The sequence below is a fragment of the Aulostomus chinensis genome, chromosome 2, assembly GCF_037954235.1.
Source record: "Aulostomus chinensis isolate RoL2024-O1b breed Wild chromosome 2, RoL_Achi_v1.0, whole genome shotgun sequence".
NCBI classification, from domain to species: Eukaryota; Metazoa; Chordata; class Actinopteri; order Syngnathiformes; family Aulostomidae; genus Aulostomus; species Aulostomus chinensis.
Genome location: NC_141321.1, coordinates 34738936 through 34761259, shown reverse-complemented (window position 1 = coordinate 34761259; position 22324 = coordinate 34738936). Strand labels below are relative to the sequence as shown.

At 47.8% G+C, this 22324-nt stretch overlaps 1 protein-coding gene across 1 annotated transcript in view; it reads left to right on the top strand.

Moving 5' to 3' along the window:
* Nucleotides 1-15671, top strand: part of slco3a1b (solute carrier organic anion transporter family member 3A1b) — a 29876-nt gene extending 14205 nt beyond the window's left edge. The window contains exons 3-10 of the mRNA XM_086190899.1: nucleotides 5406-5504; nucleotides 6435-6704; nucleotides 6815-6979; nucleotides 7385-7583; nucleotides 7885-8020; nucleotides 9395-9567; nucleotides 9881-9945; nucleotides 10107-15671. Of these exons, the coding sequence (XP_086047025.1) occupies nucleotides 5406-5504; nucleotides 6435-6704; nucleotides 6815-6979; nucleotides 7385-7583; nucleotides 7885-8020; nucleotides 9395-9567; nucleotides 9881-9945; nucleotides 10107-10483 (1484 nt within the window). The 3' untranslated portion in view covers nucleotides 10484-15671. The remainder of the gene's footprint in view (nucleotides 1-5405; nucleotides 5505-6434; nucleotides 6705-6814; nucleotides 6980-7384; nucleotides 7584-7884; nucleotides 8021-9394; nucleotides 9568-9880; nucleotides 9946-10106) is intronic.
* Nucleotides 15672-22324: the final 6653 nt, after the last annotated feature.

The window sequence follows — 22324 nt, the reverse complement described above, 5'->3', positions numbered from 1 at the left end:
AGTCCACTGCAGCAAAATGTTTTTACTCCAGTGGAGTTATTACTCTTCCTCTCTGGCACAGCAGAGGAAGGAGTGGACGCTGACTCAGCACTCGCTGTTCGTTCAGACCAGCCAGGCGCTTTTATTTGTGCTCATTTTTAGATGCACCTTTGCCAAGGTGCAAAGTGCCAGTGATTGAACTGTGCCATAATGTGAGTCTGAGTGTGAAATTATTCATGTGCTGGCCTGGTGGGCAGGTAGGAGGCCTCTCTCCTGCAGTGTGACCTTCCCTCTGCTGCAGTCATTATTTCAACATAATAACCCTGCGTTCGCTCATATTATTTTATGACAGAAACACAAAACAGTGACTATACAACAGGAAGTTCCTAACCGAGCAGTCTGATCTGCTAGACTTTTCAAACGTCTTCAGATTGGCAGCACGTCACACGCTGCCAGGTTCAAATCAAAAACGCCTCATCACCACAAGTATTACTCCGCCACTGAGTGGAACTCACTGTGAAGTCGTTACTGTAGTGCCTTTTTCTTTGTGTTGTTGGTGAAGATTCTCTGTCCACAGGGTCCTGGTTCCTCTTCAGGCCTGTGCCGTAGTCAACCGGACTCATTCAGTTTCCTTGAAGACATTTCTCCTCTTGTCCAAGAGGATTCTTCAGTTCCAGTCTCTGGTGGGGAGTTGGAGGCTTTTAGAATTCGGTGAGTGTTGACCTCCTGCAGGGTCGTTTGGTTATTTGGGGGTTGTTGACCTCACCAGTATCCTACATGAATACCGGCGGGGCCAACGACCCTCGTGTGACCTCACTGAGTCCGAAACACAGAGCTCTCATGCGGCCAACCTCTCTGCAGAAGGTCACACCCATGCAGTCATAAGAGCCTGCACCTCCCCACCAGACTAGAACTGAAGGAGCCTCTGATGAGAGGAGGAATGTCCTCCATCTGTAGTTTTTAAGGACAAGCGGTGCGATGTTGTTTAGCCGTAACATCTTGGTGACAACACAACAGAGCTACAAGAATAGTTTTGTGTTATCAAGAGACTGAGGGATTTAAAAGACCCTCAGCAGGTCGTGGCTGCTCAGCGTTTTTCAGCCTCTTCAACCTTCAAGCCATAACTGATCACCCCTGATCACTGCAACATGGCTGACAAAAGATCACGTTTTCCTCCTGAGTTTCTATGTGGAAATGTTAACCATACATATGGAAGCTAATAGGGGACTTAATTCAAACGAAACTACAAATTCATAAAATCATTGTAATTTTCCACCATGCATTTGTAATTTGGGTCAGAATGAAAATGGAAGTGCAATAATTCAGTTTGCATTATCATTTCAGCGTACTTGTATGGGTGACAGTATTAATATGAAAATGAAAAAGCTGTTTGACTCTCAGTTTTCAGGGCCTAACCTGCTCTGAAGTGGGTGACATTCTAATGAAAAATTTACATTTACATCCACGTGCGGCTGAGAGATCCCTGAACCGCACATCGGCGCATTAACAAGTCACCTCGGTCTCGGCAGGAAAGATAAATCAGGGTGAAATGTCAGCTGATTTATGGATACGAACCGGATGAATCTGGTGCTGAAGCTAACACTTGTGTTACGTTTGCTTTGGGACCTTGCAGAGCCATTAATGACGGATCCTTCCTGCTGTGAGTCATCGCGACATGTGAAAGCAAATCCCAAAGACACATTAATAGTACACGACATTTCCGATATATTTATATCCCATCGTTTTAGTGTTGTCTGTTGTCAGTTACCTTCTCTATTCTTTCTATTCTCCATCAGTGACTCAACAACCTGCCAGTAGGGTTAGCTGTAGCATGCTACACATCACCTCAGGTACGTTCTTGTGACGGTTTTGGTTAATATTTTTAATTTCATTTCAAACTCATATATTAATACATTTAACGTTGATTTTTTTTAAGGGACAGGCCAGCTAGCAGAGTGTATATATACACACATTATGTATACCTGCACACAGCATTAAATCGACCTCTCTCCTCATGATGTCACAGTCAGGACGAGCTGTCAGGTCCTCTCTGTCAAGCTGCCATTTCCAACGGGCTGCTGAGCTGCAGCTGAACACGGACATGGAAGTCAAGTCTCAAGCTCTAAAGTCTTCCAACACAATTTGGCGCATACAGCTTTGTGAAATTAATATTAAATAACTGCACTCATAAAAAAACAAAGCGCCAGGTCTTGTTGGTCATGTATAAATTCACTTTGACTTAAACACATCACACCATTCAGGGGTTATATAAGTTTTAGCATAGAAAAGGTAATTGATGCACACAACTGTGAATGTACTCCATCACTGCCAGTACAGCAGGAGCAGGCGTTAGAGCAGCTACCATGATCTGTCGCTTCGTGTTGCCTTTAGCACCCCCTCTGGTCAAAAGACTGCATTTCATGTCATTGAGATGTCAATTTCCATGGCAATAGCGTAGCATAGGAATGAGTGCTAACGCCCAGGGTTAAGTTTTCCCAGTAGAACATCTGGTTCTCTGGTCTCCAGTTCAGAAATGAACTGAAATCAAGTGATTGGTTCCCAGCAAATGAAGATACCAGCAGGTTCAGTTCTACATCAGATCCACCAGTAAACACCAGACTGGTGGATGGTGGAGGTTCAGTTCTACAACAGATCCACCAGTAAACACCAGACTGGTTCAGTTCTACATCAGATCCACCAGTAAACACCAGACTGGTTCAGTTCTACATCAGATCCACCAGTAAACACCAGACTGGTTCAGTTCTACAACAGATCCACCAGTAAACACCAGACTGGTTCAGTTCTACAACAGATCCACCAGTAAACACCAGACTGGTTCAGTTCTACATCAGATCCACCAGTAAACACCAGACTGGTTCAGTTCTACAACAGATCCACCAGTAAACACCAGACTGGTTCAGTTCTACAACAGATCCACCAGTAAACACCAGACTGGTTCAGTTCTACAACAGATCCACCAGTGAACACCAGACTGGTTCAGTTCTACATCAGGTGATAGGTCTGTAGATGACGTGCTAGTGACAGACTGTCATGTCTATCGTATTTATTTCCTGACTCCTTCCTCTTATGTCTTCCTCCCAAGGTCTCGGTTCCTTTTATATCTGCTGCTTCATTGTGGATAAACCAGAGAAGCTGAAAACATCCATAACTTTGATCTATGCTGAGGTAGAACCGCAGTCATTGAGAAGTCAATAAGCCCAGACAGATTTACATTCTGCCTGTTAATGAGTAATTAAAGTTCAGTGCTGTCCATATTAATTAAGACATAAATAAACATAAATCCAGTGCAGGCCATGATTGCAGTGTCCCAAATAACAATGTTCATAATGTCTGCTAATGCACCAAATAATTTCCTTTTCATGTTATTATTATTATTATTATTATTATTATTATTATTACCATTATTATTATTACCATTATTATGTTATTATTTTTATTATTATCGTTATTATTATCATCATCATTTTTATTATTAGCATTATCATCATTATCATTATTATTATTATTACCATTATTATTATTATTATTATTATTATTATTATTATTATTACCATTATTATTATTATTATTATCGTTATTATTATTATCATTATTATTATTATTACCATTATTATTATTATTATTATCGTTATTATTATTATTACCATTATTATTATTATTATCGTTATTATTATCATCATTTTTATTATTATCATCATCATCATTATTATTTTATTTATTTATTTATTTATTGGTCACATTAAGACAGCATCAGACTCACTGTACCATTTGGTTCTTATATTGTAAAATCTTACACAAAACGATCTTGCAGCAGGGCGGCGCACACGCGTCCAGCCTGGCGTCTCTGAGGAGGCGTCCTCAGCGTGGACCAACTATTGAGTCCAAATTGGCGTCAGTCCTGAGCGTCGGAGCTTTACCTTCTGTCTGGTCTTGTCTCGTTGCTGCTGTCATCAGATATTTGACTCTGGAGGCTCGTCCGGGTTCAGACCCTCGTCCCACGAGTGGAGACACTGAGCTCTGTCAGACTGACCTCGACCCAACAGGTCATCACCCTGTTTGTGTATGTGTGTGTGTGTGTGTGTGTGTGTGTGTCTGCATGACAAACATTATTGATTAGTTGTGTTGTCCTGTGCCGTCTTTGATTTGACGCCACCAGGACGCTGATTCGAAGGTTTCTCATCAGTTGAGGAATTCTAAACCCTGGAAGTCACATGACATCACCTCACCAGCAAAAGCAACTAATGAAATGAATGTAAAGCATCAAACAGACAAAAAAAAGTGTCCCACAATGAAGTATCACTACCATCATCATCACCATCATCATCATCACCATCATCACCATCATCACCATCATCATCACCATCATCATCACCATCATCATCATCACCATCATCATCACCATCATCATCATCACCATCATCACCATCATCATCACCATCATCATCACCATCATCATCATCACCATCATCATCACCATCATCATCATCACCATCATCACCATCATCATCACCATCATCATCATGTGACAGAGACTGAGTCAGACGACAGAACCAAAATACAGTCTCAACTGATCACCCAACAAGAAACAGGTGGATGAACCGGAGGGCGGAGAAGGAGCTGACTGGCAGACACGGGTGATTCACCGAGAAAAGACAGGAAATGTAAAGACCAGGAGGGAAGCATGTCCCAAATAAACAAGTGAACTACAACACAAGGACACGCTGTGATGGGACCGTGACATCATCATCATTCTCCTTCACCTTAATCACCTCAACCTGGAACTGAACCCAATTCCAATCCAGACCTTTAACCCAAGTGTCTCCCTCCCTCCCTCTGTCTCTCTCTCCCTCTCTTCTCAGAGCAGCTTTGCATACAGGACAATGTCAGCGATATCTGCTGTATCAGTGGTTCCCCGCGGCTCCGACACCGAGAACCCATTTCCTGCTGGATTATTTACGATCCTGCTAGATAATCTCGCCTTCCATCAATTACGCTGTGCAACCTATGAGCTGCACATTACAGAGACAGTAAATAAATCTGTCAGCAGGAGACAGCTGGTGAAATTTAGAGTTCCCAGTTGTGAGTTCAATACTTAATCTTTGGACAGACCAGAATGCGTCTGGTCCCTGGCCTCAGTGAGGATTTAACACCAGACCGCTGCACTCTGCTGGAACACATGTACCTGAGGGCTGAGAATGAAACGCTCCTTCATCTCGGTTCAGTGCTGCCATCTGCTGGAAGACCAGCTAAAGTGCATGTCAGAGGTTTGGTTTCTGCTTCACTGTCAGTGGGGTGTTAGGAGGAATTGAATCTGCCGCACCAACTGGTCTCACTGAGGTTAAGTGGGACGAATGTTGTTTTGTTTCTCTGGCTCACATTCGTGGTTCTGTCTCTGTGTCTTGCAGGTATTTTATTTTCAACGCTCGTGTTCGGGCCAGCCTGTGGCTTCATCTTAGGTTCTGTCTGTACCAAAGTCTACGTTGATGCAGTCTTCATCGACACCAGTGAGTCAGCGTTTGCTTTTTCTTTTCGTTTGCTAAGATTCTCATCTTGATTTTGTTTGTAAATTCTGGTTCAGTCGTTGCATTTTTACTGACCCCAGAGGAGGAATAAGAACATTGCAGTGTGAGTTCACCATAATATAAAAGGCCTGAAGGACACTTGTCTGATGTTCTACAGCCCAGCTCGTGGGGAACATGCCCACATTGGCCAACATGCACCACAAGTTCTTCAGACGTCAAAGAAGATGTTCTAATGCAACACTTGAAGAACTTTTTAAAGATCTTAAATCATTTAAAATAATGGTCCTGTTTGATCAAACATTAACTGACCTGACAAGCTGCCACATTCTGAGGATGTCCATCCATGATCTGCGACTTTCACCAACGGTTTTTGAATGTTTTTAGAGAATTTTGTTCTACCTGCAACATCATCTGTGGCCCAGGCAAATGTTCTGCCAACAACCCTGTGTTTCCTCATTAATGGAGACTGTGGATCGGGCCAGAGTTCACCAGACCTTTGATCTCACCACAAAGAGTTCCTCTGTTTCCTCTCAGAACTTTCACAAAACTGCTGAGACCAACTTTTACTGAGGAATTGGAAGAAATCTCACGCTAATAGAGAAGGGGGGGGGGCGTTACATGGATGATGTCATGACTCGTGTTTCAGGAAAAAGCTTATTGACCAACCCCAGAGTGACTGACAGTCATGATTAAAACTGAGGATTCATAAATGCAGCAGAATTTAATGTGTGATCGTAGAAATAAGAACTGAGCTGAGCTTCTGTGTCGACACCGTTTCTCAGAGTTCTCCTCACTTTCTTGAACTTTGCACAGATGTAGCAACTGATTTTAATGCTAAAATGCTTACCAAATTAAATGATAATTTAATCTGGCCCTTTATTTCCTCCTTTAATGACCGCACTTCCTGTCCAGGTAAGCTGGACATCACCCCAGAAGACCCTCGCTGGATCGGGGCCTGGTGGGGTGGCTTCCTCCTCTGCGGTGCCTTACTCTTCGTGTCAGCCCTCTTCATGTTCGGCTTCCCCAAAGCGCTGGATGAGCAGGACATGGACGGCGGGGGGGAGAGTGAGCAGGCCATGCTGCCTTCGTCCCTGACGCTGGACTACCCGGGCTCCAAACCCAACAGGGCCATTCATGGCTTTGATATCAACAGCGGACTCTCCGTGTGCGAGCATCTGAGAGGTGAGCAGGGCTGCTGTGGAAGCGAGGATGAAGAGGTGAATGTCAGAGACGGTTTTCATCCAAAACGTCACCTCTTCTCTTCCTTCTCCACCTTTCCTTTCGTGAGCCAGTGATCCCGCGGGTCACCAGGTACCTGCTGTCAAACCCGGTGTTCAGCTGCATCACGCTGGCTGCCTGCATGGAGATCGCCGTGGTTGCTGGCTTTGCCGCTTTCTTGGGCAAATACCTGGAGCAGCAGTTTAATCTCACCACCTCCTCAGCCAATCAGCTGCTAGGTAGGCATGTCAGTCCCTTGTCCAGGTGGAGGTTAAGGAGGAGCTTTGGTTTTATTGGTGTATAATGAAATGTTTTTATCCCTCTGTTGGAGGATCATGTTACTCCTTCTTCAAATTAATCAAAAACATCCAGTGGGACTCAAACATCAACAGTGTGGCGGTCAAAAAAAACAAAACAAAACACCTTGATTGCCCCCCACGGGTTAAATAAAGTTCTCTGAATCTGAATCTGAGTCAAAGGTCACACGAATGCAGTCTTTGCTGAAGGTGTTGTTCCTCGGCATTAAAGAAGCTCACAGCCGCCATGTTGTAGTTCTGTTTGATGGAGGTTTTAGAGTTTCTTTCTCTCTTTCTATTCGACATATAAACTGCTGAGGTGAAGTGTCAGCATCTGTGCGTGTGCAGGTATGACGGCGATCCCGTGTGCCTGTCTGGGTATCTTCCTCGGGGGGCTGCTGGTGAAGAAGCTGAACCTGTCAGCTCTGGGCGCCGTCCGCATGGCCATGCTGGTCAACCTGGTGTCCACTGCGTGTTACGTCTCTTTCCTCTTCCTGGGCTGTGACACGGGGCCTGTTGCTGGAGTTACTGTCGCCTACGGCAACGAGTAAGATTGAAGTTCCACTAATGTGACTGAAGAAGCTTTTCAGGAATGAGAACCCGAGTTCTGCACCAGCTTGAGTCTTGGTGTTTAATGGCTGGTGGGCAGGTTGACAAGACGCTACTTGGAGGTGTGCGTGACTCGCGAACTTAATGCACCTTAAGAATGTTGCTGGTAACACAGTGTTTTGACTCTCCCAGAATCCATTTCACTTGATGAAAGTCGTAAAAATGAGCACATTTCTCTCACTACTGGCATGAATGTAGACGTACACACTCCCTAATGTGACCTTTGACCTCATCGGCAGGACGTTGCGGCCCCGGCAGCGACCTGAATCGCCCTGCATCAGTAACTGTAACTGCTACACAGCATCAGTGAGTCCCGTGTGTGGCTCCAACGGGGTCACCTACCTCTCAGCCTGCTTCGCCGGCTGCACCAAACCAGTGAGTAGAGACGTCCTTGCCAGCCAGAGCGACACTGGTGCGCTGGCTGTGTCGCTTCTGCGCTGAAGCCTCAGCAGGTCAACTCCAGGTAGATGGTGCAAACACAGAGGGAGCAGAAAACAGAAAAAGAATTCATGTTGTTGCTGTGATTTTTCAAGTGTCAACATCCTGAATTTGAATCCTTAAAATCCTTAAATCCTTCTGTCTGTTGATCCCTGGAAAATCAACTTAGGAACAAACTTTATTCTCCAGGTTTTCTTGCACCAGCCTTTTGAAAAATAAGCTTCCTGTCCATGGTCCCGGAGTCAGACAGGAAGCTCAAGACACACGCTAGTTAGCTTAGCACAATGAACGGTAGTGGGTGGGAAGTGTTAGCATCAACTCGGTCAACATCACCATCTGGTACGAGCGGACACGTGAAAAACTTGACGTCTCCGTCTTGTTAAATTATTCATGAAGGATTTCTAAGTGGGACTCAACATTCGGGTCCTGGACCCCTCAGAGGAGCTCACACCTGCAGAACAGCGTGTCAGCAGCAACGCTCCTCAGTTGAAGGCACAGAAAATGCATTGAATCAAATTTCTGATAACATTTTGAATAAATTCCCAACAACTAAGATTTTGCAACATCGTTAGTGATTGGGTCCAGTAACACGTTACCATCTGAAATCTCATTGTTAGGGTTATGATTATTGTTGTTTCACTGAGTGATGTAATCAGCCATGGCGGCAGCGCGAGGGGCTGCAGGCGGCTGAGCGCTGCTGCGTTCTCAGGTTCTCCAGAGTGAAGATCTAGAACCCGGCCAGAACTGTGAGGAGGTTCTGACCCATAACTCGTCAGGATGTTTTAGTCTGTTTTCATGTGTTCATTGTTGGCGCCACCGTACTGGGTCATGTGACGCTGTTGCAGCTTCAGCTGAGAGGATTTCTGGGGAACTGAGTTTGGCGACTACTTTAACCGTTTTCACAAGCAGAAATACTTGATAGATCCCTTGAACGCGATCAGAAGGTGTTGACGTATCGGTCGTGTTTGGAGGTCATTTCCTGTTTCTCTTCATCACTTCCTGAATCATAAAGTCCCCAGAATGTTCATCAGTGAGGCTGTGAATTACACACTTCCAGCTTTATCACCTAGTTAAACTTGTGAGTTACTTGTTACTCAGACTAATGTTGTACAGTAACTTACTACTTGGAAATGATAGTAACTCGTAATATTTGCTGTGTCACATTCAGGGAGTCTCTTGCCCTTTGAGAACTTGAATCTGCATCCTGCTGACAGGAACTGAAATGTTGTTGCACATCTCAGCTCATCTGCTCACCTGACCTCACCGAGACAACTAACTAATAACTATCGTGTCACTTCCTGTCTGTGTCAGAACCTGACCAGTTGTACCTGCATATCCAGCACGGGTGAGGAGGCGGTGGCTCTGCCGGGGAAGTGTCCCAGTCCCGGATGCCAGCAGGCCTTCCTCACCTTCCTCTGCGTCATCTGTGTGTGCAGCATGATCGGAGCCATGGCCCAGACGCCCTCCGTCATCATCCTCATCAGGTGGCCTGTGCTTGACTCACACACCAGCTGCCCACTAGAGGGAGCTGTTGGCATTTACGGGCCATGATGTGGTGACACAGGTCATTGATGGGACATTCTCTGGCTCTCAGCAGTCAGCGGGTCTATCACAGGGCCTGAATATAGGATGAAACCATTCTTCTCACAATCCTGTCTGGGCCTTAACCCTAATAATGCTAGAGGAAGCGACTTTGTGACGTGATTCATTTTAATGTCCTTCAGACAGCAGCAGCTCCCAGCCCGCTGGGCTCCATGTTTGCCGTGTGCTTGCTCTTGATTGCTTCTGTGTTTTCAGGACCGTGAGTCCAGAGCTGAAATCGTACGCTCTGGGAGTTCTGTTCCTGCTCCTGAGGTTGATCGGTAAGGAACTGAGCTCACATGATTTATTGATGAATCTTGATATATTTCCCAGCCTCACCTGGGCTACAGTGAATGTCATCAACACTTCTTTGAGGATGTAAAGGAAACCTGAACTGAGGCACTGTTTGACCTGCTGTCTCTCTAAAACCGTCTCGCCGCAGGCTTCATCCCCCCGCCTCTGATCTTCGGCATGGGCATCGACTCCACCTGCCTGTTCTGGAGCTCCGTCTGTGGCGAGAAGGGCGCCTGCATGCTGTATGACAACGTGTCCTACAGACACCTGTATGTCAGTATCGCCATCGTCCTCAAGTCCTCGGCCTTTCTCCTCTACGCCACCACATGGCAGTGCTTGAGAAAGAACTACAGGAAGTACATCAAGAACAGCGAGGGCTACCTCACGCCCACTGAGCTCTTCTCCTCCAACGTGACTCTGGACAACTTAGGAAAGGAGATCACGCAGAACCCCGTCAACAGGACAAAGTTCATATACAACCTGGAGGACCAGGAGACGTGTGACAACATGGAGTCAGTTTTATAGGACTGACCTGATGAGCGGCGAGTCTTTGCTGTCAAATCAAATCAGAAGAATCTGGTCAGTAGGCGTCTCACTTATCCGTCTCACAAAAATACAATAAAAATGAAGAGATATTCTCCAAAATGATGTCCACCTGCTAAATAGGCCGTTTTTATTTTGTCCTGAAGAAAGGAGGATCGACCAAACGATCAGCTCATCCATGGAGCTGCGCAATTTAGACAAAATATCAAATAACAGTAGAGGAAACGTTCTTTCCTCCATCGCTGTATTCGCTTTTATTTAAAGACATGGCCGACTCGTTCTGCTGTGGGTTCTGTGGGAATCTGTTTCAGACAGAGATGTTTGTTTTTTTGTTCTCAAGGCGAGACGGGACGTCTCTGCAGCGCCGACAAGTTTAGTAGGAATGGAACACGGCTCAGACCCTCCAGCTCTTTCAAGACTGCAGGGGCACTGCTGCAGTTTCCACTGAATTTCAATGAATTGTGCAGCCTCGCTAACTTTAAACCTTTTGTTCCTCTTGTTCTGGTGAGGTCTCTGCGACAGTTCCAGCTGACGTGACGGCGTTAAACCAGTCGTCAAGAACCTGTAAAGGTGATCAGGATCCGTTAACACCCCTCAGTGCTTTCTCAACATGCATCATTGCTGTCTGCCAGATTCGGGTTTGGCTCATTTGCATAAACAGAAGAAATTTAAACCCCATCAGCACCAGTTAAGGAACCCATTGTTGTACGTTGAACGGGTGAGACAGGTCAACAAACATGGCCACCGCCAGTCAGACAGATGGGCCATGACGTTGTTGGCCAGCAAACGGGACAAACATCAGAGGGAAGAAACTAACGTTCCTTGATCAGGAGAGCCTTAACATCAGGACAGATGTTCAGTCTGTTTACTAGACGGTGGTTCTGCTGATTTGTTTGCTAAGAGTTAGTAATCCGGTGCTTCGTCGCCGCAGCATCATAACCATTCATTTATGCTCTGTGTGGCTCCGTCAAGTGTGGAACATTTATCTAAGTAACAGTTCTCAACCCGACGATTGTCAGTGAGTGTTAACCCGTACATAGTGAACCGTTAACAAGGGTTAACCAAGCATTAACTAACACGTACTTGTACTGTACAGAGTTCCAGTTTTGTTTTTCCTCCTGCTAACGTCCTAAAGATGAAACAAGTGGTTAACAGATTCAGATGAACTTCTTCAGCTCCCAGCCGCGACCAACGCAGTTGAGTCAGTGCATCGAGTTCTGGATCCGTCCGACGGAGCCGGTCGTTCAACAGTCCAGGTCGTCGGAGCGATACTGTCTGCTGTTGCGTGCTGATGTCATCGTGATGCCGTCGTATCTCGCCCGTTGAATTAAAGCCTGAGCTGACGTCCCAAACCAGTTCCAGGGACGCTGGAGGGTAGCAGCGGATTTGTTCTCATCAGTCAGTAAAATGTCAGAGGAGGGAAACTGCGATTTCTGTCTGATGAATCGTTTTGTTTGAAACTGACGAATCATCTCATCAGCATCGCCCCGAACCTCCAACAGCAGCCGAGTCGTAGTTCACTTGGTTCTGTCGGTTCTCCTGAGAGGAACATCTTGTTTTACCTTTTTAAAGGTGGATATCCTATTTTGGAACTTAACTCTTCACTTTGAGTTGGTGTGAAAGCACATTCAGACCAAGCGAATGAGTCGGTGTTTGTTCCTGGTGGAGGCGCTCTGGTGATGTAATTAACCCTTTAAGGTGTCACAGCGCTTCGCCGTCACCGCTGGGGTTTCAAGTTCCGCTGCTGAGGAGCGTTTTCTTTACCACACGGTTCTGTTTGACCTCCAGTTGCAGTTCATGATTCACTGCTAGACACCAGATGGTAAACTGAGCTCAGCTGAGGATGGAGGAGCTCGGTGCCGCGCCACACGTGATCCTCCGGAGTTGAGCTGCCTGCATCACGACCTTCAAACACGGGGACCCAGTGTGACCTGGGGGGCGTCGCTCCGCCCCTTTGATGCTCCGTGCAGCAGGGATGCATGAAATCCACAGCAACAGGATCAATAACGTGAGGGGGACGCGGGGGTGGGGTGGGGCTTCTGTGGCGTGAAGACATTTATCAGGACGAGGCGGTTACGTTGAACGTCAAGTCGGTGCAGTGAAACGTGATGATGTCAGCAGACGCAGCATGACTGAATTACTGGAGTTCCAAGCATGCGGGTGATGCATGCGCCGAGAAACAGACCGCCATCATGGTTAACGAGGGCCCGGTTCTGCGTTGACCACGAGGAGCTTTATGATGCATACTGCATTGTGACGCTGACATCTACAAATACTCAGCTTCATCATCACACTGGTGTGATTGTTCAATACTTTGTTTTGGTCCAATATGGATGTTTTTGTCACTGAATTCTGTTGGATTCTGATTTCTGACAACTTCTCTAGAATAGATTGTTTTTGGCGACTCAGTATTTTATATTCGTTTGGCTTCAGAACACTGAGGCGTGTTTGTTGCATCAGTGACATCACAGTAGAGTTCAAAGGATTGTAGTCCTTTGCGGTTTGGAGGCAGTTCTGACTCTGGGACGCGTCCGCCATCTTGACGAAAGTTGCATGATAATATTGTTTACATGGACGCTGATAATCCAGTAATAATCACGTCAGGACGTGTGCAGTATGGCGCTCATCGTCACGCTGTGGAGGTGTGTTTGAGACGCTATGATCACTCCACCAGTTCTGGACGATCCCAGAGAGACGTTTTCATCATTGGCCAGAAAGACTTTGAGTGTCCTGCGTCTGCAACGTCACGCTAATGGCTTCAGAACATGGGGGCGTAACCTGGATGAGCACCTTCAGCCATGACTGGGCCTTTGCTCTTCAGCATGAATTCTATAAGCAGCTCGCGGAAACACCTTCATCTGAATATTGTCTCATTGGGTGGATTATTGCCGTCCATGTAAACACTGAGACCTCACATCTGTTGTGGCTGCAGGCTGGAGACGCTTAACTTAGCTTAGCGTAGCTTAGCATAAAATCAAGCAGGGGAAGATCGTTGTTGTCGTTCTGTGTCAGCTGTTTATTAGTGTCTTCTGTGCTGAGGTGATTTAGAACAGCCTGCAGTTTTACTGGCGTTTGTATGCTAGTCAGAACCACATTCATCCACAGTTCTCTTATGGAATTTGGGTTTCATGTGGATTCAACAAAATAAATCTGTCCTAATGATCTAAGTGGACATCGTTGCCAGAGCCAACTGTTACAAACCTCTCCTGCCTTTGTTTGGGCTCACAGAAAAGAAATGAAACGTAAGACTCGATTCACTCGGAAATGAAGCACGCTTCCATCCAGCCGTGCTGCCACCATCGGCGTTTCTTTGTGATGGCAGTCATGCAGTTACGTTACCTGGTGTTCGCTGTCAGAGCGGCGATGCACCGTTGACTATCACGTCTGAGTCAAACCAAGACAAGACAGTTTTAGCCAGTAGGAGTTTCACTTGGCCCTGTGAACCGAAACGGGCCTGTGGTCTTTATGCTAAGCTAAGCTCCTCTAAGCTAACTGCTCCCACCATGTTCCCAGTACGGACGGATGTTGGAGTGGAAGCCAACAAGAAAGCGAGTTGGGTTTCAGTTGATGATCCGCGTCTGGCTGGAGTCTCACGGTGGAGACGAGTTGATGCTGCTTCTGTATCATAGATGCTAACGCGAGGATTCTCTGAGTGGCTGGAAGGCAGAGAAAAGTCCACTCTCACTGGACCCACATTCACTACAGAGCCATGCTGGACCTGAGCAGACCGGACCAGACTGGTTTGGCTCAGGCTGCTGTGACCTAAGAGTCTATAAATATAGATTTAAAAAAAAAAGAGTCCTGCAGTGAAACTTCAAACAGAAGAATTTGGGGGCGCAGCTGAGGTTCCTGATGGGACGATGGGCTCTGGACTCAAGCTGACATGTAGAGAGAAGGAAGCTTCCAGGCTCGTAACTGGGAGCAGGGTGATAACCACCATCACCAGCTGCCGCCATTTCCTCCTCAGCAACCCACGCCATGCGGCGCTGTCGTGATACCTGTCAAGCGTGTCCGAGCGCCGACTCGGCCTCCTCTGTACATAATAGTGCCATCCAAGTGCCAAAGTGACAGCATCGAAGTGTTCTGTGACGTTCTGCAGAGCTCGGAGCAGATCCTCCAGCTGTATGTAGCCTCTCCGTGATGTCCCTCCTACTTCCACCATATCATAGTGTCCCAATATTGCCTATAAAACATTGTATATTGATCTAGAGGAGCGCATTATTTAGGATGTAATAACTGTTAACCTGTAGGACTTTTCTACTAGTGACCATATCCTTTCACTCATCAGTGGCAAAGCTGAGAACTGTTTGTTGCTTTTGGTCCGAATCAAAACTTTGCTTGAAGCCAGTGGGGCTGAGCTCGTCGGTAGATCCGGTTGACTGATGCCGATCAGCCAAACCAAACCGTGCCTGGATATTCAATTCTACTCGTGAGACTTTCCCATGGCGGTAGATGATGTAACACTGCTACATTCAGCACCGGCGAAGAAGAAGACGCCAGCGTACTCATCTGATGTCTCCACCTGCGGCAACAGGACTGTTTCTTTTGGCACCTTGAGATGCTTTAGATGTTTTTTGCCTTGTGATGAGAAAATAACTACATGTTTGTTTTTTTTAATCATGTCTCTCTTCTGATGACTGCCTGGTGATAACAGCCGGTGGCGTGGAGGGTTTCCCGCCAAAACGCAACTTCTGTGAGCAAAAAGCAAATTGGCCCCAGAGGACGCTTGTCCCGTAAACACCGGCGGGATTGGTTTAATCTTGGTGTTGCTGCGAATCGCCTTCTGTGAATGAAGGAAGTTCTTTAGCGAGGAAACTCCTCACACGCAGACGGACGATCCTCCGGGGTTCCGGATGCTTTTATGTCCCGTCTGCCGGGGCTCACGATGCAAATCCAAACAATGATCCAGCGAGGGATGGAAGCGTCGGCGCCCAGCTCCCGCCCCGCTGGGGCGAGAGCAGCTCCAGCGATTGGACAGCCATGAGCCGGGCGGTGGTCAGGGGTCGGTCTCACGGCTCTTTGCCGGGGGCCTTTCAGACGGGGGGGCGGCGAGATAAGAAAATACCACCTATATTTTCAAAGCATCACTAAAGAACTTTATGCTCTTCTGCTGCTTTGGATTGATTCTGGTTTTGTTTAAAGTTTATATTTAAAAGCTTTACGTCCTGTTTATTTATTGGAAAAGATTACATGATTGTATGTTTATTGTAAATACATTAAATATACTATTTTTGTTTTTAACAAAACTTTTTCTGTCTGATTTTTAACCCTCAAATTTACAGTCTGGTAACAAATCCAGTCCACGCCTGCACAGATCAGCTGATGGTCTGCGTTCCTGTTTTTCAGCACCGACGTGTGGAATGTCCAGGTTACTCTCATGGAGTCTTGCTGGGATGGAAAGAGGCTGTTAGCAGGAGCGCAGTGGCAGCTTGTGTTTGCTGCACATCTGCAGTTTAGCCACTGAAGAAGTTGTTTTCTTTCTCTCATTCATGAGAAAACAACCAGAACAGAGAGAATCTCTTCAAAGGTGAAGAACCACCGAGGTTTCTAGGTTTGGATGTGGAAGCGAGGCATTAGCATGTTCACTGTCCTGCTTTAGCTATGCTACGTAGCGTTAGCTTGCCTCTGTTTTTATCATCAAACCGACACCTGGAAGTTCAGCCATTTTTTTCTCCAGTCGCCCTGTAAATTTGGATCAACCATGTTTGTTGAGTGTGAATCTCTGGTCTGCAGGAGAAGCGACGTTCAGGGGTCACCGGTCATTGAGGTGAAGGTCACGAGTCTGTTGTTGAGGTATTTCACAGGATAAATAACTGCAAATGTCAGAATGAGTCGTCCTCAAGGATCTTGTCAGACAAATCTGGCTGAAGTCCCTCAGTGGTTTGTCAGTCTGCTTGTAGCCTGACTGAAAGCGTCTGATGCCACAAAGGTGCGTTGGCTTGTGACCAGGAAAGAGAGACTGAACAGCAACATTTCTGCTGCTCTCAAATCTCTGCTTCACGCTAAAAACTGTCTTGATCCGTTTTAAAAAGGGATGAGATGAGGGTTCTGCTGGTGGGACTGAGGGGCAGCGGTAGGAGTCGCGTCAAGCAGACAGACACAGACGAGGACCGGCACCCACAGGACGAGCAGCCACGTAAATCCCTCCAGGCGCTCAGCAGAAGCAAAGACTTGAGGGCCAACCATAATGCATTTGTTATGGCGAGCTGTGGTTTGCTGGTTTGTGATGGAGGCTCCACCCCTGGCCAGCGTCCCTGCTCTGCCAGGGTCAAAGGTCAGGTATTTCCCGCTGGTGCGCACCGATAGAGGAGGACAAATCCTGACATCACTTTAATTGAAATGTGCTTGTGCTTTGCCATGATCTCATTCCCCGCCACCGCGGCCCCTCGCGCGGCAGCAGCCGTGGAGATAATCGCCGGGTCGTGGGCTGACCGGCAAGTCACCTTGTGCGCGGGTCTGGGGGGGGCAACGTGTGTTTTGGGGGGGCAGGTCGTCTTAGAGCTCTGCTGTTTCTCGAGTGCAGTGGGATGGAAAGCACGCCACTCCCTGTTCCTCTTGATGCCGAGTGACTGTGAGAGGTCGTGTCGCGTTCCTCGGCCATCGACTCGATGACTTGGGACTTCACGACAGAGGCCTGGACCCGTGCAGACGCTGCGCGTGCTGACAGACAAATGTGTCTTCCACTTGTCTTCACACTGACCAGGACTGCTGGACTGATGTGTCCGCATCCTCAAAGTCTCACCTCCTGAACCCAGAGGGAACCTTTCCACGACCTCGCCTGTCTCGGCCTCACGCCCTGTTAGCGGCGGCTGCGACTGAGACACAGCTCAGGCGTCAACACACTCCTGCTGGCACGTGACTGACTCACAGCGGGTGGGGAAGTTGAGTGGGTTCAGACTGTCATGGCGGCGCTGCCCGCGGACTCCTCCACGTCACTGTCCTACCAGCCCCTCCCCTCCGTGTATCAGCCATGATATATTGCTCGTTACATGTATGCAAAAGGACCATTCTGCATATTTTGTGGTATGACGTGGTTCTGACAGCTGACCTGATTTATTACAAGCCTCCTCACCTTGTTAGGAAACGACTTGCCAATTATCTCTCATGCAAAAAAGCTCCGCTGACAAAACAGGCCGTGAATTGCAAATCCAGTCGTGGCGTGTCCCGCTCTCCTGCGGTCTAATCACGTGATCCATCATCCCAGCCGCAGCGGCGTGGAGACAAACCCCACCGAGGATTGGACTCGAGATGGTTGCCTGTCCTGGGAGGCTGCACACAGACGACACGCACGTGCACGTCATGTGACTCCGCCTGCACCTCGGAACACTTTTACTGTGGAGTACTGTTACTATGTCTGAGTATCAAGCTTCAGTAGTATCAGGTAGTATTTATATACCAGGTGTGAGTACCTGAGGGCTAACTGAGGATGTTGTAAAACTACTACTAATTATACTGTTAGTATAGACTATTATACTAAAGTAAAAATACTACACTGCATTCCGGATTCCATTCACACTTCTACGGTTGGAGCATTTTTTTTGGTTTGATGTGCTCGATCCTGAGAGGGGAAGTTGCTTCTGGTGAACCGGTCCATGTTTGGCTGAGAGCTGAAGATCTGTGACGTCACCGTCGTTCTGTTCAAATCGATTTTTGAACGACACCCCCCCCCCCCGACCCTGGTTCTATGGCGGTCCCGCCTGTTTCGTCCCTATGAGTGGGGACAGACTGGGTTTTGGTTTTAGGTGGAACCCACATGGACCAGTGAGACCCCGTCATCACTGAGACCAGAACCATGAAGATCTGACTGAATCTCATCGCATGAGGTGTGAAAACAAGCAACTCGTTTCTAAAGAAGTGTGAAGTTCCTCTGCCGGGACTGAGAACTGGTTCCCGTTCCAGCGCCGCCGTGGCGTCATCCATTACCCTGATGAGCTGCAGCCCCGCAGCTTTGACAACGCAGCCGCACCGAGAGCGAGACGGCCGACTGCCACTATTTGTTCTGCTAACGCATTCATCACACTAATTACACGAAGATCCCGGCGAGGTGAGGAGGGAAGCCTCAGACACATCTGAAGACGAGCCTGTCCTCTTTTCCTGCACATAATTAACTCAGCACGCTGGCAACTTGACAAATTGGAATGATGAATCTGGCCTCTACGTAGAGCCACAAACACACGATCCATCAAGGAAGGATTCTCAGCCGCTATGAAGGACAAAAGGAGCGTCCTGGCTGTGAGTGACGCGTGGGAGAGGAGTGAGGGGGGCGAGAGGGGCGAGAGGGGCGAGAGGGGTGAGAGGGAGGGCCAGTGTTTGTGCAGAAATGTGGACCAGACGGTGAGGCGGAGGGAAGCTAAACTCCTCCATTTATAAACAGCGTTTGCCCTCCTTCAGTGGGGCGACTCCTGCCTCCATGAGATGCAGAGGGCCGCCCTCTGTGTCACCTGACCTCCTAAAGTTCTACAGGAGTGTTTGTTGAGTGTGCGAATCTTTCACACGAGCCTCCCTGCTGGCCCTCAGGTGTCCGGACCGATGCAGCCCTGAACCTGCCTCACAGCTCCAGGACGAGGAAAATCATCCAAAGAAACCAGTTTGCTGCTGGGGTGGAGTTTCACCACCAACCAGGACGGGAAAAAGACTGAAACACCTGCCGTGAAACTTGTTTGTGCCGATGTTAAAATAAGGAAGAAATGGTGCTTAAAGTGATTCTTCACCTAAAACGTGTATTTAACCTTTCACATTCTCACTATCAGGAGTCTTGAGCTCACAAGTGTGTTTCTCTCCCTCCTCATTTTCTTCTTTGCGACTCCAGAATGCAGGAAGAGCCAGCCACATATATTTAGCTTGAAGCTAACGGAGACTGACGGCTAACAGCAGCTAAACAGGTCTCCTTAATCCAGCTGTGTGATCAGTAATCTACTAACACGTGGTGATCAGTAATCTACTAACACTTTGATTGGAGACCAAACTAATTTAACACATTTTTTGTTCAGCGCTGCTGAGAAGGAGCAGGCAGGCGCACCTGAGCTGCAGCGCTCCTCACACCTCAGGTGTTCCTCTGAACTGAACACTGAAACAGGTTGAGTGTGTCGTCAGTTACTGAACTGATGGGCACAGCCAATAAAAACTGGACAAAAGGCACTGAGGAAGATCAGTAAACTACAGATCCCAGAAGGTCCGTCTGCTCCTGCGAAGCCGCTGAAACAACAGAGGATGAACTGAACCGTCTCCACTTTCCTCTTTGCAATGAAACGTGTTGTAATTGGTCGACTGCGTCTCTTTAAGCATCAGTCGCCATGACGCACGCTTCGGTTGTGTCGTTGTTAGGTGCAGACACGAGGCGGTTTGAGGAGCAGGAAGCTCCCGCTCAAAGGCTCTAAGAACGTTTCGCCGTGTCAGGCGATGTCTGATGAAGGTCAGACCAGCGGGACAGTTCGTGGGAGCTTTCTCCGACTTTACGCGTCGTATTCCTCTCACACACACCTGTCACACTCAGGTGAGCAGAGATCTTTGTCAGCAGGTTTGGGCCTTTAACTCTGGATCCCGGTGCTGTCGGCGGTGCTGAAGGAGCAGACAGACATGAATCTACCTTCTCTCTCTCAGGCCTGTGGAGGAAGACCACACCCCTTCTCTGTTCCAGGTAAATTCACGTTCAGTTGCTCTAAAATGTTCCGGTATGTTCAGGATAGCGGGAACGTTCCCGGGTCCAGCCCAGAGTCAGCGGCTTGAGCTGGCAGCTTGTAGGACGGTTTAGACTCCGTATGGGGTGTCGGGGGGGGGGGGGCGGCAGAACCGGTTTGGTACGTGCGTTGTGTCAGGTGACCCTGAGTCCTGCTCCCTGGGTCCAGGTTCACTCAACTCGTTAGATGTCGAGACTCTTTGTTCTCATCTCACCACAAGGGAGGAGTTCTGCAAATTTCTGCCACAGGTCCCACCCTGTCGGTTTAGCCCGGATCCATAAGGGGTGGAGCCTGGGCCAATATTGGGGCCGTTGACCCGTGGCAGGGTCTTGGTGAAGGTATTTGTTCTCTGAGTACTTTCTTGTTAGGTTTTAAACTTACTAAACTTAAACTTATTTATTATTGGAGTAATTATTACTGACTGGACCAGAACTCCTGTTCACCTGCAGGTACCTGGACAGGTGCTCGTCACACAGGTCAGTTCTGACTATCAGAGGTGGCACATGTTCAACTTTGAGGTTTGCAGCGGAGCTTCTGCTGAGTGTGTAATTTTAAATGTGTTACTCAGAGCTCACATACAGCCTCCGTCCCTCTGAGCTCCACTCTACCACGCACGTGACCGCAGCCGGCGACGGTCGCAGCGTGAATCCGTTTACGAGAGCCAGAGAGCTGCAGTGAGTTTGAGTCTCTTGCTCTGGCTTGTGTCGCTTCAAAATTGTGTTTTGATCACTTACTCGGTTATATGGGTTAATCTTATGTCAGATAATGAGTTCTAGTCTGTTTGAGGTCAAAGGTTAAGTAGGACTTTGTACAAGTCCTAATGAGGATCGCAACATTTTGCCAGGACCGCTCTGGTCGCCAGTAGGAAGCCCGTTGTTGGTGCGTTATCATTGTGCAGTGACCTGTCGCACAACGAGCCTCTCGAGCATAAAAATCCCCTCGTGAAGGTTCAGAGGTCAGCGGCTCGGGACTAATGAAAGATGGCCGCTGGCCTGGCGGTCACAGGTGGAGCCGAGGCAGACGTGACCCTGCTGAGCAGCCTAAACTACTGCAGCTTTAATGGCTGCCAAGGTTAACAGCAAGGAGACGGTCGACCTGTTTACTGCTCAGAGTCCAGCGCCTGATTCATAACCAGATTACAGCATGATCCTGCTCCTCCCACACGGTCGGCTGCGTGAGATCGCATCTTGTGGGAAACTTTTGTAGAGTTTGGCCATGAAGCGTCTTTCATGTTGGGATCCTAAAGCTGAGCAGGTGACGTCACCTGAGAACGTGAGTCTCTAAGCCTTTCATGCACTGAAGTCATTGCGGTGGGTCGACATTCAAAGGCCCTGCTCATGTGTGTGATGGTACTGTTGCACTTCAACCGCTGCAGCGGACGCCAGCACACCCTCTGATACACTGCCGCCTAGTGGCTAGACCCTGAATGTGCAACTGTTTTTCCTCCAAACCAAGATGGCTGACAGCCATTCAGAATGGAAGAGGAGGAGGAGGGAGAGGCTCCAGATTATCCATCCACACTGTTGCAGATAGAAAAAATGTTTTAACAACAACATGGAAGGAAGCATATCAATGTTCTAATTATTGATTATAGACTGATGGGAAATTCCACTTCTCATCTGTCTACTTAATTTGGCATCATGCCTCTCGACTACTAGTCATAAACCATGACTGTGACTGCTGTTCTTGAAAATCCTTTATCAGCACATGTGTTTTTAGCTGTCAATAAATGCATTTATCTCATTAGAATATCATTAATGGTTGGTTAAGGAGCTGAGGATGAGGGAGCTGAGGATGGAGGAGCTGAGGATGAGGGAGCTGAGGATGAGGGAGCTGAGGATGAGGCTGCTGAGGGTGAAGGAGCTGAGGATGAGGGAGCTGAGGATGAGGGAGCTGAGGGTGAAGGAGCTGAGGATGAGGGAGCTGAGGATGAGGGAGCTGAGGATGAAGGAGCTGAGGATGAGGCTGCTGAGGGTGAAGGAGCTGAGGATGAGGGAGCTGAGGATGAAGGAGCTGAGGATGAGGCTGCTGAGGGTGAAGGAGCTGAGGATGAGGCTGCTGAGGGTGAAGGAGCTGAGGATGAGGGAGCTGAGGATGAAGGAGCTGAGGATGAGGGAGCTGAGGATGAGGGAGCTGAGGATGAAGG